At 44.1% G+C, this 19031-nt stretch overlaps 1 protein-coding gene across 2 annotated transcripts in view; it reads left to right on the forward strand.

Moving 5' to 3' along the window:
• Window positions 1–19031, forward strand: part of LOC143815041 (interferon-induced GTP-binding protein Mx1-like) — a 65205-nt gene that overhangs the window by 23370 nt on the left and 22804 nt on the right. For both annotated transcript variants that reach the window (XM_077293850.1, XM_077293851.1), the window contains exons 8-12: window positions 9963–10101; window positions 14088–14286; window positions 14560–14638; window positions 15402–15524; window positions 17438–17579. In XM_077293850.1, the coding sequence (XP_077149965.1) occupies window positions 9963–10101; window positions 14088–14286; window positions 14560–14638; window positions 15402–15524; window positions 17438–17579 (682 nt within the window). The remainder of the gene's footprint in view (window positions 1–9962; window positions 10102–14087; window positions 14287–14559; window positions 14639–15401; window positions 15525–17437; window positions 17580–19031) is intronic.

Here is a 19031-nt window from a genome sequence, read left to right on the forward strand (position 1 = left end):
GAGCCTTTGCTGAGTAAGGACTGGTGGCCAGAGAAGAAATGCTACCTCCTAAAGACTTGGTCCCTTCTTAAAGGGGACATCCACATTTTACATTTGAAGAACCGTATTGCTTTAAGATTGATAGATAGCAATAATGTCTTGATGAACGAAAGTGATGACAATCCTTACATGTAAAAGTTATATGTATTTGATTAGTTGAATTGTAAAGAAATGCAGATGATGTTTTCAGAAAGAAAGATGCAGTAGACCCGTAGGGGCAGACATAGTGTCCTGCATAGTTGTTAGCAAGGAAGTTAAAATAGAAAGTTAATGCTCTAAGAGAATGTTGATAATGTTGATAGAAGATGGGGATAGAAGGTAAACCCTGAGTCCTCCATAGAAAGCTAGTTCATTGTCGAGAAAGAGTTAATAATGTGTTGCAGAGGACAGAAAGTGAACCCGTAGGGGGTTAGGAAGTGAGTCCTCTTAGGAGCCATATGCAGATGGCTCAGTGTTCCTAAACCTGAAAGTATGTTATGTTCTATACTGTGTATAGCAGAGGAAAAGACAGAAGGCTCGGGCTGAAAGGAGCGGTCCTGTAAGAAAGGAGAGGCAGTAGGTCTGGTGCCGATAGGACAGGCGGTCCTGCAGATTAAAGAAGGAGAATGAAAAGTTAAATTTGCCTTATAATGTGATTATAAGAAGGTCTTTAATGGATGCCGAGTGTACGTCCTTAAGGGCGATGTTAAATTATTGTTCAAGGAATTGCACTAAGTAGAATACCCGGTTGGGTAACAGGAGTTATTTATAACCTGTAATTTATACTGTTTAACCATGTTTTGTAACGTTCAAGTGTCCTCACCTCCCATAAAGGGAAGCCTGTTCAAGTATACTTATTGTTATTTGCACTCACAAAAATTGTATGTCTTTTTGCTAACTGTATTGTTGTTTTCTTCCCAGTCCCGGAGTACTGGATTTAACCGGGGGGGAGTGCAGCGCCCCAGAGTCCTGGTCGTTGCAGTACTGTGGCTCCGCCACTATGGGGAGCCATGGTACGTCTGATGGCACTGAAGGAGTTCATCTGACCAGGTATCACAGTCACCAATACATTTCACAGCCGGGCCACCAGGGGGAGCTAAGGGTGCTATTCATTAGGCCACTCCCCACCATTGTGGGTAAACTGGGGGTCAGGCAGGAAGTTAGGAGAGAAAGCTGACTGGATTAGACCAGGCAACACCTTGTGGCAGAGGGTGTTGCAGGGGAAGAGACGGTAGGGCCTCTGTCAGGTTTGGGACCCTGATGGAGACCTGCCTACAGGAAAGAAAGTAACGGGACCGTGCCTGCACTGAGAAGCGGCGGTGCCCTAAGGAAGGACTAGAAAAGAGATATATTGTGCTGAGTGAGAAACGAGATTGAAGCAATAGGAGTATACCAGTAGGAGTCGTGCTGTTAGACCGAGGCAACATCCTACTGAGGCGCACAACCGGTGGCCGGAACGCCGAGAGAGTATTATAACACTGAGCTTCAAGCAATACTCTAAACAGCGGCAGGACAGTCAGTCTCAGGCGGGCTGTCCGACTCAAATCACCTATGAAGTCTTGGGGGGCAACTTGTGGAGAGGGGCGACTCTAGGGTCCCGGAAGAGCTCCGAGCCTACCCGTCAAACGGGTGCCGTTCCAACCAGATCAACAGGGAGGGACGGAGGATTAGCAGAACATCATCTAATCGAGTTGTGAGGGAACTTAAGAAACAGACACAACAGTTGTGGGGTACTTTCCGTAAGCACAGCAGGGAAGGACTACAACACATAGCGCTAAGAAGGAAGGCACTGATTTCCACCTGCAAAGTGAACTCTGGAAGTGCCATTGGACCGGCCGGACTTGCGCAGCCTGGTGATCTGGATTCCGGACTGAGGACCCAGAGATCTTCAGTAAAGAGGTAAAGAGACTGCAACCTGGTGTCCTCGTTATTTACCGCGACCTGCACCCCACAACTGCACCATTATCCACACTTATTGCACTGGACGTCCCCCACTGACAGGGCCACGGACCGGGTCTAGCCACCGTGACAACCCCAGAACAGAGACTCAGAGACCCGGCGCCGGGTACCCCTCGGCCCTGCGGCGGTGTGGGGGCGCTCCATTCACATAGCCTTATTAACGTCAAAGTGACTTAACGTTTATGGCTAAAGGTAAACGGATAGTAACCAACAGGTTGTTCCTCGCACACTAATCGTCTTCCATGCTGTTACACACACTAACTGTACAGTCTCTTTAGTATTTTGTAGTTTTCTCTCCATACCCTTATAGCTAACTTCTGAATTCCCTGCCTCTGCTTTTATACAGGCTATAATAGTCCATTCTGATTGGTTGTGCTATTCCATGTGATATGATAGCAGTAGGGCATTATGGGGAAGCCCCCACCCAGTTGCACCTGACTATTATGTGAGACTTGTCTGGTTGAAGCAATCAATTCTTCTACAATATGTAACATATCATTTCCATAAATAAATATTCAGAGAGAGAGAAGAGAATTTGCACATGTATATACCTTTTTATATAATGTAAATTTATATATTTATTTACATAAAGAGGTGAGATGACAACCACCTAGAGCAAGAACCAGTCAGACATCCAACAGCGTGTCAAGAACATGAAGAGCTGGACAACACCTGGCCCAGACGTGATCCACACCTACTGGCTAAAGAAATTAACAGCGGTACATGAACGCATGGCAAAGTAGATGAACCATCTGCTAGAAGCAGGGCATCACCCAGCTTGGCCAACAGAAGGAAGAACAGTGCTGATCATGAAGAATCCTCACAAAGTAACAGTTCCATCCAACTACCGCCCAATAACCTGCCTTACAACAACAGGGAAACTCCCGTCAGGCATCATAGCCACCAAGCTACAGAACCATATGAACCAGTACATGAATCCAGCTCAGAAAGGCATTGGGACCAACACCAGAGGCTCTAAGCACCAGCTCCTAGTAGATAGAGCATTCGCTCAAGACTCAAAATCCAGACAGACCAATCTCAGCACAGCCTGGATTGACTACAGGAAAGCCTATAACTCATGCCACAAACATGGATCTGTGAATGCTTGCCTCTCTACAATGTCAACAAAAATCTAAGAACCTCCCTCAGAAACTCAATGGGGCAATGGAGAACAACATTGGAAGTCAACTCAAGACAACTAACACAAGTGACCATCAAATGCGGCATATACCAAGGTGATAAGGTGATACACTGTCCCCATTGCTGTTCTGCATCGTCTGGCTATGGATGCAAGTTCAAGAGTGGAAGCATCAGCAGCCACCTCCTATACATGGATGACATCAAGCTGTATGCGAAAAAACGAACGAGACATCAATTCACTGATCCACCTGACAAGGATCTACAGTGAAGACATTGGGATATCTTTTGGACTGGAGAAGTGCGGCAGGTTGATCATGAAGAGAGGCAAGGTAGTCAAGACTGATGGAGCAGAATTATGAGCAGGACACATAGCAGATGTACAGACATGCTACAAGTACCTCGGCATCCAACAGGGATACTGTAACCACGATGACGAGGCAAGGAAAGCAGCAACATCCAAATACCATCAAAGGGTAAGACAGGTCCTCAAGAGCCAGCTCAATGGGAAGAATAAAATCTGCCCCATCAATACATATGCCCTGCCAGTTATCAGATACCCTGCTGACATAGTGTGCTGGCCAAAAGAAGAGATGGAAGCTGCAGATGTGAAGACACGAAAGCTCTTCACAATGCTTGGAGGTCTCCACCCTAAGCCTAACACCCAAAGATTGTATACCAACAGAAAGGAGGGTGGTCGAGGCTTGATAAGCATCCAAGCAACCAGATGAAGCAAGGAGTCTCCAGGAATACATCAGAAAAATGGCACCAGAAATGAGATGCTGAGAGAAAGTCTAAGGCAGCAATAACAACAGATCTGGAACGAAGAGCAGGAACATGAAGCGCCATGGCAAGACAAGCCGCTGCATGGGATGTACCATTGACAGATAATGGAGGTGGCTGACATGGAGAAATCCTACCAATGGCTGAAGAAAGCTGGACTCCAAGACAGCTTAGAGGCACTAATCATAGCGGCACAAGAGCAAGCACGAAGTACCAGGAATCTACCACACAAGACAAGACCCAAGGTGCAGACTAGTCAAAGAAACCTCAGAAACCGTCCAACACATAGTGGCAGGATGCAAGATGCAAGAACCGCGTATACCAAACGCCACAACCAAGTAGCGAGAATTGTATACAGGAACATCTGCATAGCATATGGTCTCAGTCCCCCTAAGTCCAAGTGGAAGATCCCAGAGAAAGTGGTGGAGAATGAAAGACTAAAATCCTGTGGAACTTCAAGATCCAGACGGATAAGCAGGTGTTGGCTAACCAACCTGACTTTGTGATAGTAGACAAGGACCAGAAGACATCCGTGATAATAGATGTGGCAGTACCAAATGACAGCAACATCAGAAAGAAGGAATATGAGAAGCTGGAGAAATACCAGGGCCTCAAAGGAGAACTGGAGAAGATGTGGAAGGTGAAGGCAACAGTGACTCCAGTGGTGATAGGAGCACTTGGAGCAGTGACCCCTAAGTTGGAAGAATGGCTACAACAGATCCCAGGAGCAACATCTGAACTCTCTGTACAGATAAGCGCAATGCTGGGAACAACTAAGATCCTGCTCAGAACTCTCAAACTCCCAGGCCTCTGGTAGAAGACCCGAGAATGAGAAAGGACAAAAAAGACCACTCCCATTGGGGGTGAGAAGGAAGATTGTATATTTATATATATATTTATATATACAGACGTTTCCATCCGCTATATAAAAATACACATCTGCATGTTTTTCTCAATATCTGACATGGAATCAGAATAAACCTTTCCCCTTTTAGGTCAATTAGTTTTACCATAAGTATTAATATTTGCCAAATGCCAGAATAATGAGAGAGGGAATGTTTACATACACTAAGATTGCTATGCCTCTAAACCATTCTAGACTGCCCATATGATGATGTCCTGTGTTTGAAAGCTTCTGATAGGTTTTTGGCAACATCTGAGTTAATTAGAGACACACCTGTGGATGTATTTTAATGTACACCTGAAACACACTGCTTCTTTGTGTATAGTCTCAAGAAATCAGCCAAGATATCAAGAAAAAGAATTGTGGACTTGCACACGTCTGGCTCATCCTTGGGTACAATTTTAAGATACCTGAAGGTGCCTCGTTCATCTGTACAAACAATTATATGCAAATACAAACAAGATGGGAATGTCCAGCCATCATACCGCTCAGGATGGAGTCGGGTTCTGTGTCCCAGAGATTAATGAGCATATCAACCTAAGGACAAAAGCAAAAGACCTTGTGAAGATGATGGCGGAAGCTGGTAAGATTGTGTCAATATCCACAGTGAAACGAGTACTGTATCAACAAGCGCTGGAAGGCCACTCTGCCAGGAAAAAAAAAGATTAATGTCTGCAAATGCACACATGAACGAAGACCTTAATTTTTGGAGACATGTACTGTGGTCTTATTAAACTAAAATTGAACTTTTTGGGCATATTGACCATCGTTACGTATGGAGGAAAAAGGGACAAGCTTGGGAGCCTAAGAGCACCATCCCAACTGTGAAACATGATGGTGGCAGCATTATGATGTGGGGTTGTTTTGCTGCAGGAGGGACTGGTGCACTTCACAAAATAGATGACATCATGAGAAAAGCAGATTATGTGGCAATACTGAAGCAGCATCTCAAGACATCAGCCAGGAAGTTAAAGCTTGGGCGGAAATGGCTTCAGGATAATAAAGTCAATGTTTTGGAGCGGCCATCACAAAGCCCTGATCTTAATCCTATTGAAAATTTATGGGCAAAGATGAAAAGGCCGATGTGAGCAAGGCGACCTACAAACCTGGATCACTACACCAGTTTTGTCAGGAGGAATGGACCCAAATTCCGACCAACTATTGTGAGAAGCTTGTGGAAGGAGATCCTAAACGTTCAACCAAAGTCATTCAGTTTAAGTGCAATGGTACCAAATACTAATGAAATGTATGGAAACTTTTGACTTTGCAGTGAGTAATCAAAATGCCTTAAAACATTCTCTCTCTCTCATTATTTTGGCATTTGGCAAATGTTAATAATTATGGTAATCCTAATTGTCCTAAAATGGGAAAGGTTTATTATGATTTCATGTCAGATATTGAGAAAAACATGCATATGTGTCTTTATATATAGTGTATGGAAATGACTGGTTTCAACTGTATGTGTATATACTGTATATACTGTATACTGCTCAAAAAAATAAAGGAAAACTTATGGAGTGCCCCGTCAGGGCAAGGGGTTACTCAGTACCGGGTCCTGCGGTTCACAGGGGGATGTCACGGTGGCTGACCCGGTCCGTGGCCCTGGAATGTCTTTGTAAAAGGGAAAGGTCTTTAAAGGGATAAAGTTTATGTTTGTGACGCCACCTGTGGTATTCGATCAGGGTGACCGACGCTCCTTTAAGGGGTCCGCTGGGGTGATGTTATGGCAGCTAGATGCTATACCTTCCCACAGGTGAAGTATATCCCCAGGGCTTCCCAGTGTGTAGATGGTAGAATGGTAAGAGGTGCAGTGAAGAGCAAGGACACAAGGTTGCAGTCTCTTTACCTTTACTGAAGACTTCAGCATCCACAGTCCAGGGCACCAGATCACAGGACAGGCAGAGTCTGGCCAGTTTGGAGGCAAGTCCAGAGTCCCCTTGTCCAGGTGGAAATCAATAGCCTTCCCTTGCACTGTAGTGGTGTAGTCCCTTACTGCATAAGCTTCAAATAAGGTCCTCACAGATGTGGTGTCTCTCTCTCTGTCCCCCGTAGTCGGATAGGACAAAACTCGTATGACTGGTGGCTTGAGGCTGTTTATAGGGACTCTAGCATGCCCCGGCCTCTGAGGGGTGCCACCGTGCCTCCTGGGTGTAAGTGCGGACAGGTAACATGCAATTAGCTGTTCTGCCGGTCTCTGAAGTAAGGCATAGAGGTCCTTACTAACTCGGTGTTCCGGCTACCGGTGTTCTGCGCTTTAGAAGGAGGCAGCCTGCTCCTGGCTGGTCCCCTTCTGGTATCCTCTCCTTTGCTTTGCCTTCCTTCACGCTCGCTGCAATACAATTCTGCCTTCAAAATGTCTCTCTCTGGGAGCTGCAGCTCTTAGGGCATGCACATCTTCGTGAACCCTCTCCTCCGTCCTCTGACAGGAATTTGCTCCTGCCAGGGACAGCTTCCCTGAAGAACTGCCTGACTTTCCATACAGACTACCAGTTATATATATATGGGGAGTCACCTAGTAAATAGGATCAAAAGCTCCCCCTGGTGGTCTGGACTATGAATGTGTTGCATGTTTGTGATACCTGGATGCAGTTATCCTTCCTTGCCTCCAAACGTAACATCACTCTCCCCGGGAGGAAAGCGACATTACTGCGATAACCAGGACCCTGGGGCGCCGCACTTAAACAGAATATAACTCCAAGTAAATCAAACTTCTGTGAAATCAAACTGTCCACTTAGGAAGCAACACTGTTTGACAATCAATTTCACATGCTGTTGTGCAAATGGAATAGACAACAGATGGAAATTATTGGCAATTATGAAGACACCCCCTATAAAGACCACAGACCACATCTCAGTACCAATGCTTTCTGGCTGATGTTTTGGTCACTTTTGAATGTTGGTTGTGCTTTCACACTCGTGGTAGCATGAGATGGACTCTATAACCCACACAAGTGGCTCAGGTAGTGCAGCTCATTCAGGATGGCACATCAATGCAAGCTGTGGCAAGATTTGCTGTGTCTGTCAGCGTAGCGTCCAGAGGCTGGAGGCGCTACCAGCTGACAGTCCAGTACACCAGGAGACATGGAGGGGGCCGTAGGAGGGCAACAACCCAGCAGTAGGACCGTTATCTCAGCCTTTATGCAAGGAGGAACAGGAGGAGCACTGCCAGAGCCCTGCAAAATGGCAAAATTACCTCCAGCAGGCCACAAATGTGCATGTGTCTGCACAAATGGTTAGAATCCTACTCCATGAGGATGGTCTGAGTGTCTGACGTCCACAGATGGGGGTGGTGCTCACAGCCCAACACCGTGCAGGACGCTTTGCATTTGCCACAAAACACCAGGATTGGCAAATTCGCCACTGGCGCCCTGTGCTCTTCACAGATGAAAGCAGGTTTACACTGAGTACATGTGACGTGACAGAGTCTGGAGACACCGTGGAGAGCGATCTGCTGCCTGCAACATCCTTCAGCATGAACGGTTTGGCAGTGGATCAGTAATGGTGTGGGGTGGCATTTCCCTGGAGGACCGCACAGCCCTCCATGTGCTTGCCAGAGGTAGCCTGACTGCCATTAGGAACTGAGATGAGATCCTCAGATCCCTTGTGAGACCATATGCTGGTGCGGTTGGCCCTGGATTCCTCCTAATGCAGGACAATGCCAGACCTCATGTGGCTGGAGTGTGTCAGCAGTTCCTGCAAGATAAAGGCATTGAAGCTATGGACTGGCCCGCCCGTTCCCCAGACCTGAATCCGATTGAACACATCTGGGACATCATGTCTCGCACCATCCACCAACGTCACGTTGCACCACAGACTGTCCAGGAGTTGGCGGATGCTTCAATCCAGGTCTGGGAGGAGATCCCTCAGGAGGCCATCCACTGCCTCATCAGGAGCATGCCCAGGCATTGTATGGAGGTCATTCAGGCACATGTAGGCCACACACTCTACTTAGCATCATTTCCTTGTTTTGACGCATTTTCACTGAAGTTGTACCAGCCTGTAATTTGATTTTCCACTTTAATTTTGAGTATTGTTCCAAATCCAGGCTTCCATTGGTTAATAAATTTGATTTCTGATTTCCATTGATGATTTTTGTGTCATTTTGTTGTCAGCACATTCAACTTTGTACAGAGCAAAGTATTCAATGAGAATAATTCATTCATTCAGATCCAGGATGTGTTATTTAAACGTTTCCTTTATTTTTTTGAGCAGTAGGTGTATATGTGTATATATATATATATATATAGTATCAAAAGAAGGCAGCACTCCATTACTTCCAGAAATGCAGGGTTTATTCAGACCCACATATCAGTGCCAGTGCGACGTTTCAGCTCTACTGAGCTTTTCTCAAGCTTGAGAAAAGCTCAGTAGAGCTGAAACGTCGCACTGGCACTGATATGTGGGTCTGAATAAACCCTGCATTTCTGGAAGTAATGGAGTGCTGCCTTCTTCTTTTGATACTATGAAAAGTGGATGACCGGTGGACAGGTTGCCTGGAGGCTTTGCACCCGTAGATAAGTAATACTGTTGTGCTGTTCCTTTTTTTATGAATATATATATATATATATATATATATATATATATATATATATATATATATATGTATTCTCACCTCTCTCTTTGTTTAGGAATTCAATAGTCCTGGTGAATTAGTAATATTTGTTTATGGAAATACCGTACTATGTTACATATTGTAGAAGGATTATATATGGGCACCCCTGCTATGACCTGCTACATAGACAAAGAGATAAAAGATTCTTACCTATAGCCACCACTAGGAGGAGCTTAACAGCTTACCGCATACACATTCATTATGCAGCATATTGTAGAATCCCCCTAGTGGTGACTGCAGGCAGAAAAAGTTTTCACATCTCAATCTGTCACTATGGAGGGTGATATGAAACTGTGTAATAATAATAATAATCTTTATTTTTATATAGCGCTAACATATTCCGCAGCGCTTTACAGTTTGCACACATTATCGTCGCTGTCCCCGTTGGGGCTAACAATCTAAATTCCCTATCAGTATGTGTACAAAAAATAATCTCAGACTGCTGTAAGATTTAAAATAAATAAAGTGAAATTAATGTATTCACTTTAACGCTAATAACCCTTATAGTGTTTAGTAGTAAAATGTCTTCTTTTATACACATATCTCCAGATTAAACAGATAATAAGAAACTACATAACGAAACAAGAGACCATTAATCTGGCCGTGGTTCCCTGTAATGTGGATATAGCGACAACAGAAGTTCTAGAAATGGCGCGAGAGGTGGATCCAACCGGAGAGCGAACTATAGGTAATATAAATAGTGATGGGTCCTTCCGTTATTTTCCTCCAACTGTTAGAAGAATTCGTCACTGATTCTGTAATTCTTCCAGTAAGATGATCATGGTGAAAGCCTGAAGAACACTATGACGGACACCGGACAGGTTAATGTCCAACATGTGACGGATTCTCCACCATCATCAATTTTGTTAATTAAAACCTTCCTGAGCTGAGATCTATGGCAGCAAATATTAGAAAAGTATATGCCTGACATAAGCCTAAACAAAGTCCATCCATTGGTCGTCTGTTGTCCATAAGATCCTATGCTAAGAAATGTACACTCACCGGCCACTTTATTAGGTACACCATGCTAGTAACGGGTTGGACCCCCTTTTGCCTTCAGAACTGCCTCAATTCTTCGTGGCATAGATTCAACAAGGTGCTGGAAGCATTCCTCAGAGATTTTGGTCCATATTGACATGATGGCATCACACAGTTGCCGCAGATTTGTCGGCTGCACATCCCAAAGATGCTCCATACAAGGCAGGATGGATCCATGCTTTCATGTTGTTTACGCCAAATTCTGACCCTACCATCCGAATGTCGCAGCAGAAATCGAGACTCATCAGACCAAGCAACGTTTTTCCAATCTTCTACTGTCCAATTTCGATGAGCTTGTACAAATTGTAGCCTCAGTTTCCTGTTCTTAGCTGAAAGGAGTGGTACCCGGTGTGGTCTTCTGCTGCTGTAGCCCATCTGCCTCAAAGTTCGACGCACTGTGCGTTCAGAGATGCTCTTAGGCCTACCTTGGTTGTAACGGGTGGCGATTTGAGTCACTGTTGCCTTTCTATCAGCTCGAACCAGTCTGCCCATTCTCCTCTGACCTCTGGCATCAACAAGGCATTTCCGCCCACAGAACTGCCGCTCACTGGATTTTTTTTCTTTTTCGGACCATTCTCTGTAAACCCTAGAGATGGTTGTGCGTGAAAATCCCAGTAGATCAGCAGTTTCTGAAATACTCAGACCAGCCCTTCTGGCACCAACAACCATGCCACGTTCAAAGGCACTCAAATCACCTTTCTTCCCCATACTGATGCTCGGTTTGAACTGCAGGAGATTGTCTTGACCATGTCTACATGCCTAAATGCACTGAGTTGCCGCCATGTGATTGGCTGATTAGAAATTAAGTGTTAACAAGAAGTTGGACAGGTGTACCTAATAAAGTGGCCAGTGAGTGTATATTAAACTGGATAATTTTGTCAGATGCCATCATTTGGCTATTTGTCTCCCAATGGTGAAGGGCAATCAACTCCTTTAGTTTCAGGCAGTCCGTAGTCCACTCTTACTTGCCTCCAGCCTCTCAGGGAAGGGGAGGAAGGGGATGCAGCTGCAGCTTTTTACCACTGGGGTAGTGAGGAGGAGGCGCAGTGGAGTGAAATATCTTATTGGCTCAGAGCACTGACATCACACCAAAATGTATACGCCCCGTCATGTACAGGAAAAAAAAGCATTTTATTGCAATCAGAAGATGCAAAATCCTCATTAATAAATATTTCTACAACAACGCATTAGATGAAAAAAAAAGAAACAGGTCACGACGAGCAATAAATACTTAGCAAACCTGAAAAACAAGAATGAAATATATAAGGTCTGAAAGGGCAGAAGACGTAAAAAACAGACATTGCGGTAATTATCTTTTTATATGTGATACCAATTAAAAAATATATATATATATATATATATATATATATATATATTATTTTAACAGTACAGACCAAAAGTTTGGACACACCTTCTCATTTAAAGATTTTTCTGTATTTTCATGACTATGAAAATTGTACATTCACACTGAAGGCATCAAAACTGTGAATTGACACATGTGGAATTATACACAAAAAAGTGTGAAACAACTGAAATTATGTCTTATATTCTAGGTTCTTCAAAGTAGCCACCTTTTGCTTTGATGACTGCTTTGCACACTCTTGGCATTCTCTTGATGAGCTTCAAGAGGTAGTCACCGGGAATGGTTTTCACTTCACAGGTGTGCCCTGTCAAGTTTAATAAGTGGGATTTCTTGCCTTATAAATGGGGTTGGGACCATCAGTTGTGTTGTGCAGAAGTCTGGTGGATACACAGCTGATAGTCCTACTGAATAGACTGTTAGAATTTGTATTATGGCAAGAAAAAAGCAGCTAAGTAAAGAAAAATGTGTGGCCATCATTACTTTAAGAAATGAAGGTCAGTCATTCCGTAATATTGGGAAAACTTTGAAAGTGTCCCCAAGTGCAGTAGCAAAAATCATAGAGTGCTACGAAGAAACTGGCTCACATGAGGACCGCCCCAGGTAAGGAAGACCAAGAGTCACCTCTGCTTCTGAGGATAAGTTTATCCGAGTCACCAGCCTCAGAAATCGCAGGTTAACAGCAGCTCAGATTAGAGACCAGTTCAATGCCACACAGAGTTCTAGCAGCAGACACATCTCTACAGCAACTGTTAAGAGGAGACTTTGTGCAGCAGGCCTTCATAGTAAAATAGCTGCTAGGAAACCACTGCTAAGGGCAGGCAACAAGCAGAAGAGACTTGTTTGGGCTAAAGAACACAAGGAATGGACATTAGACCAGTGGAAATCTGTGCTTTGGTCTGAGGAGTCCAAATTTGAGATCTTTGGTTCCAACCACCGTGTCTTTGTGCGACGCAGAAAAGGTGAACGGATGGACTCTACATGCCTGGGTCCCACCGTGAAGCATGGAGGAGGAGGTGTGATGGTGTGGGGGTGCTTTGCTGGTGACATTGTTGGGGATTTATTCAAAATTGAATGTATACTGAACCAGCATGGCTACCACAGCATCTTGCAGCGGCATGCTATTCCATCTGGTTTGCGTTTAGTTGGACCATCATTTATTTTTCAACAGGACAATGACCCCAAACACACCTCCAGGCTGTGTAAGGGCTATTTGACCAAGAAGGAGAGTGATGGGGTGCTACGCCAGATGACCTGGCCTTCACAGTCACCAGACCTGAACCCAATCGAGATGGTTTGGGGTGAGCTGGACCGCATAGTGAAGGCAAAAGGGCCAACAAGTGCTAAGCATCTCTGGGAACTCCTTCAAGATTGTTGGAAGACCATTCCCGGTGACTACCTCTTGAAGCTCATCAAGAGAATGCAAAGCAGTCATCAAAGCAAAAGGTGGCTACTTTGAATAAAATACATAATTTCAGTTGTTTCACACTTTTTTGTTAAGTATATAATTCCACATGTGATAATTCATAGTTTTGATGCCTTCAGTGTGAACGTACAATTTTCATAGTCATGAAAATACAGAAAAATCTTTAAATGAGAAGGTGTGTCCAAACTTTTGATCTGTACTGTATATATATATATATATATATATATATATATATATATATATATATATATATATATATATATGTAATGTCTCACAGCTGACATGCTTCTGATTGGTGTCCACTTTTTCCATTTTCCATTCTGACCTTCATGAAGACTTCTCCTTACCATGACTTGTCTGCAGAGTTTGCAGCACAGACACATTTGACCTCTTATGTCCCCATTTGTTCCCAACCGACACCTACTTCCCATCCCGGCGGAACCTCCAATTGTGTGCTAAAAGTCCTCATTGGTTGATAGTCCTATTAATGGCTAACTGAAAAGGTATAAACCACTGGGCACTCTCAATTTTTAATATTTTTCTATCTATTGGCTAACCTAACTTTGGTTCCCTGGCCAAGCGCAGGAGATGTAATGCAGTGACATTATTGCAGTGTCTGCACCAGGATGATGATGTCTTGAGTGGGTTTGCTGTCCTGGGGGGTTTGGGGCAGGCTTAAAGAAAACCATGGGTTACAAAACAGAGAATGGTGGAACCATCGCTTATCTTAATTTCCACAATATACAAGTGGGCAGAGGGCAGCCTCCACTCATATTCCCCCACTCCGGTTGTTACACCTGTGAACACAATATATCAATACCTTTATATTTGTGCTGTACTTTTCCTACAGGAGTCCTGACTAAACCAGACCTGGTAGACGCAGGTGCTGAAAGTGAAGTTTTACGTGTAGTCCAAAACAAGGTGTACCGCCTTAGTAAGGGCTACATGATGGTCAAGTGTCGGGGACAAAGGGAAATAAAAGAAAAAATCTCCCGTGAAGAAGCCATACAAAATGAGAAGAATTTTTTTGAAACCCATGAACACTTCAGGTAAAGATTATAAGGGTGCAAATGGTCTGGGCAGGAGACCCTACGTAGTTTAAGGGATGAGCCGATTCCAGATATGTTTTTGAGTTGGAGGCCACATGAGGTGGTTGGGACATGTGGGTTGAAAGACATGGCTGAATCCAAAGGTGATATCCTAACCTTCTGTCTCGGAACATGATGGGGGTATATTTATATGTGTATTGGCCCTCCGATGCTTGGATGGGTTGGTGTCTGCATCACACATAGTTCATGAAGGTACCATTGTTTTATTTGTAGCGTTCTTTTGAAGGAAGGACAGGCCACCATACCTCACCTGGCAGAAAGTCTCACCAAAGAGCTGGTGTGCCATATCTCCGTAAGTATGAAAAGTCGGTTAGTTATTCCCTACACGGACGTACTGTAGAGTCCTCTAATATAGATGTCATCAATCGAGGTCTTCAATATCAGATAGGGAGCAGGGGTCTGACTCCTGGCACTACCACCGATCACCACCACTTCGGAAGTGGCACAACTCTGTACATCGTGGTACTACAAGTTCTCTCCCACTCTAGTGAATGAAAAGCCCTAATTAATTTTTAACCTATGGAAGATAGAGCACCAGATTGTTCAGAAGGGTACATGATGATGCCTTAAGGGGGTTGTCTAATGAAAACGCCTTTTCTAGATAGACAATGGTGTGGTGATCAGTCGATTGTGCTGGTGCAGACAGGGACAAGGTTGGGGATGTGCAGAGGGGAATTTTCTCCTCTTATTGCATCCCATATTGTGCACATTTTGCCTTAACCATGGTATTTAGTCTCGGGGCTGTGCAGCCACATGCTTCTTTGCCTACCAATTTGCAGCTGCATCCATCTATACATTTTTCTATGAAGACCATTGGACGGTGTAATGGATGGATGAACTGACCGTGTTTGCCATATAGCGAACTGCTCTTATACTATAGCCCTTCTTTCAATAAGAGGAGCAAGAGCCGAGTCCTCCCCAAATAAAGTCTTTACTGTTAGCGCAATGATTAATGATCATACATTTTTTGGGAGGATTATGTAGTAACTTTTGGCTATTTTATTCTTTTTTACCATTCTTTTTCTCTTTTCTGATGTAAACATTTGCTTTTCTAGAAAATATTACCCAATATAGAACAACAGATCAGTAGTAAGCTCCGGGAGGCAGAGGAGCAGCTGAGAAAGATCGGCAGAGGCGTCCCCGACACAGACGAGGAGAAGTCTTATTTTCTTATATCAGTAAGTACATAGTAAAGGGGAGGCCTTTTTAAAACCTATTTTCCAGTACCCACATCCGACATTCAGGACCCTCATCTGTAATAGAGGTCAGAAAGCAACTTCAACAGCGTCATGTATTACACTGCACGTTCAAGCATTATAAAAGAAGAGGAAAACCGACCAAAAAGTCCCAAAAATATTTTTATTGCTTACATAAAGTTAAAATCAGAGATAACAATGGGACATAGTGCATAAGTACAATACCAGATTGCATAAATAAAAAGTATAAAAATTGCAAGGACGCACATCCACATGTGAAGAGTACATAAAAAGCCCGAAGGGCAATTGCTTTAATGTGCAAAATGTATAGTGCTTGAAAAGTAAATATATATATATATATATATATATATATATATATATATATATATATACACTGTATACACTCACCGGCCACTTTGTTAGGTACACCATGCTAGTAACGGGTTGGACCCCCTTTTGCCTTCAGAACTGCCTCAATTCTTCGTGGCATAGATTCAACAAGGTGCTGGAAGCATTCCTCAGAGATTTTGGTCCATATTGACATGATGGCATCACACAGTTGCCGCAGATTTGTCGGCTGCACATCCCAAAGATGCTCCATACAAGGCAGGATGGATCCATGCTTTCATGTTGTTTACGCCAAATTCTGACCCTACCATCCGAATGTTGCAGCAGAAATCGAGACTCATCAGACCAAGCAACGTTTTTCCAATCTTCTACTGTCCAATTTCGATGAGCTTGTACAAATTGTAGCCTCAGTTTCCTGTTCTTAGCTGAAAGGAGTGGTACCCGGTGTGGTCTTCTGCTGCTGTAGCCCATCTGCCTCAAAGTTCGACGCACTGTGCGTTCAGAGATGCTCTTAGGCCTACCTTGGTTGTAACGGGTGACGATTTGAGTCACTGCTGCCTTTCTATCAGCTCGAACCAGTCTGCCCATTCTCCTCTGACCTCTGGCATCAACAAGGCATTTCCGCCCACAGAACTGCCGCTCACTGGATTTTTTTTCTTTTTCGGACCATTCTCTGTAAACCCTAGAGATGGTTGTGCGTGAAAATCCCAGTAGATCAGCAGTTTCTGAAATACTCAGACCAGCCCTTCTGGCACCAACAACCATGCCACGTTCAAAGGCACTCAAATCACCTTTCTTCCCCATACTGATGCTCGGTTTGAACTGCAGGAGATTGTCTTGACCATGTCTACATGCCTAAATGCACTGAGTTGCCGCCATGTGATTGGCTGATTAGAAATTAAGTGTTAACAAGAAGTTGGACAGGTGTACCTAATAAAGTGGCCAGTGAGTGTATATATATATATATATATATATTAGGTAATACCACACCAAAAAATCAAAAACCAAAAAATGTACAAAACAGAATACAAAAATGTCTTTTGGTGAAAAAATAGGATAATGCAATTGAAGCAATCAGTGCTAAAATATTGGTAAGTGCAAGGATAAGGTGCAAGTGCTGAAGCAATGTGATTTGGACAGATGGAGGGACCAAACTCAGTGAAAATAAGTTCAAAAGTACATAAATTGTGGCCAATAATATACTTACACAAGTAATGCAGTCCCTCACACTGTGGATGGTGTGCCAACCCGACGCGCATTTCGGCTTGTAGCCTTCGTCAGGGTCTAGCCTTACTACCAGAGTCCTCGCTAGAGATTACTTCATATGTGTCCACTTTGTAATACTGCTTCATTCATTTTATATGGGACTTCCAGATATAGCGGAGCATAGCGTTTCATGTCTAGCAGTCCCACAGAGAATGAATAGAGCAGTAGTGCGCATGCACGGTCATCACTCCATTCTGATGGCATTGAAAGTCATCACCTTTCCTATGGCGAGGTGATAACTTTAAAGGGTGCCACATGATTTTACTTTTAATTTTTGGCAGAAAATCGAAGATTTTGAGGATGGAATTATGAAAGTAGTAAACGGAGATGAAGAAGGAAACACCGAAGACTTAAAACTCTTCAAAAACTTAAGAAAACTTTTCGACTCTTGGCAAACGACAATTAAGGATGAATGTGAAGTGTGTAAGTATAAAGCTGATCTCCAGCTCTCTAGTAGAACAAGTTAAGTCATTTTTTAAAATTTTCTGTTACTCATGTAAAGCTGGTAAAAGGATGCAGTAACACAGAAGCTCAGAGCAAGGGTTAACTATTGTTTACTTATTCAGCAGTAATGAACTCCTCACAGGGAGATAACGGAGGGGGAAAACATGTTAAAAAGTGTAAAGGTACCGTCACACATAACTATTTCGTTAACGATATCGTTGCTTTTTGTGACGTAGCAACGATATCATTAACGAAATCGTTATGCGTGACAGCAACTAACGATCAGGCCCCTGCTGGGAGATCGTTGGTCGCTGCGAATGATCAGGACCTTTTTTTGGTCGCTGATCACCCGCTGTCATCACTGCATCGGCGTGTGTGACGCCGATGCAGCAATGTCTTCACTGGTAACCAGTGTAAACATCGGGTTACTAAGAGCAGGGCCGCACTTAGTAACCCGATGTTTACCCTGGTTACCATTGTAAATGTAAAAAAAAAAAAAACACTACATACTTACATTCCGGTGTCTGTCACGTCCCTCGCCGTCAGCTTCCCGCACTGACTGTGAACGCCGGCCGTAAAGCAGAGCACAGCGGTGACGTCACCGCTGTGCTTTACGGCCGGCACTCACAGTCAGTGCGGGAAGCTGACGGCGAGGGACGTGACAGACACCGGAATGTAAGTATGTAGTGTTTTTTTTTTTTTTACATTTACAATGGTAACCAGGGTAAACATCGGGTTACTAAGCGCGGCTCTGCTCTTAGTAACCCGATGTTTACACTGGTTACCCGGGGACTACGGCATCGTTGGTCGCTGGAGAGCTGTCTGTGTGACAGCTCTCCAGCGACCACACAACGACTTACCAACGATCACGGCCAGGTCGTATCGCTGGTCGTGATCGTTGGTAAATCGTTAAGTGTAACGGTACCTTAAGGCTATGGGCACACGTTGCAGATTTTGATGCGGATCCGCAACGTTTTTTGGACGCGCGGAATTGCATAAAATCCGCAGTGTAGTGCACAAGCAAACTTAGTTAATGGGAGATTGTCAATTGGTGTGCACATGCTGCGGAAAAAAAACACGGATGTGCAGTGCTTTATTTTCAGCAGCATGTCAATTCTTTTTGCGGCTCTGCAGCGTTTCTGCACCCATTGACTTCCATTGATTCAGTCAAATCCGCAGCAAAACCACAGGTTTAAAAAGATCTGCGGTTTTGCACCAGAGTTGGGTGCGAGAAACGCTGCAGATCAGGAGGAGGAAGAGTGTGTGGGCGGAGACTGTGTGAGTGCGAAGAAGATGTGCGTGTCTGTGTGTGGGTGTTTGTGTGTGTCTGCGGGGGTCTGTGGGTCTGTGTGTAGGCAGGCATCGTCCGATGGGACTACTAGTCCCATCCGGCTATGCCTGCTACAGTGACAGCATCCAATGAGCCATAGT

This window comes from Ranitomeya variabilis, chromosome 3 (genome assembly GCF_051348905.1).
Source record: "Ranitomeya variabilis isolate aRanVar5 chromosome 3, aRanVar5.hap1, whole genome shotgun sequence".
NCBI lineage: Eukaryota > Metazoa > Chordata > Amphibia > Anura > Dendrobatidae > Ranitomeya > Ranitomeya variabilis.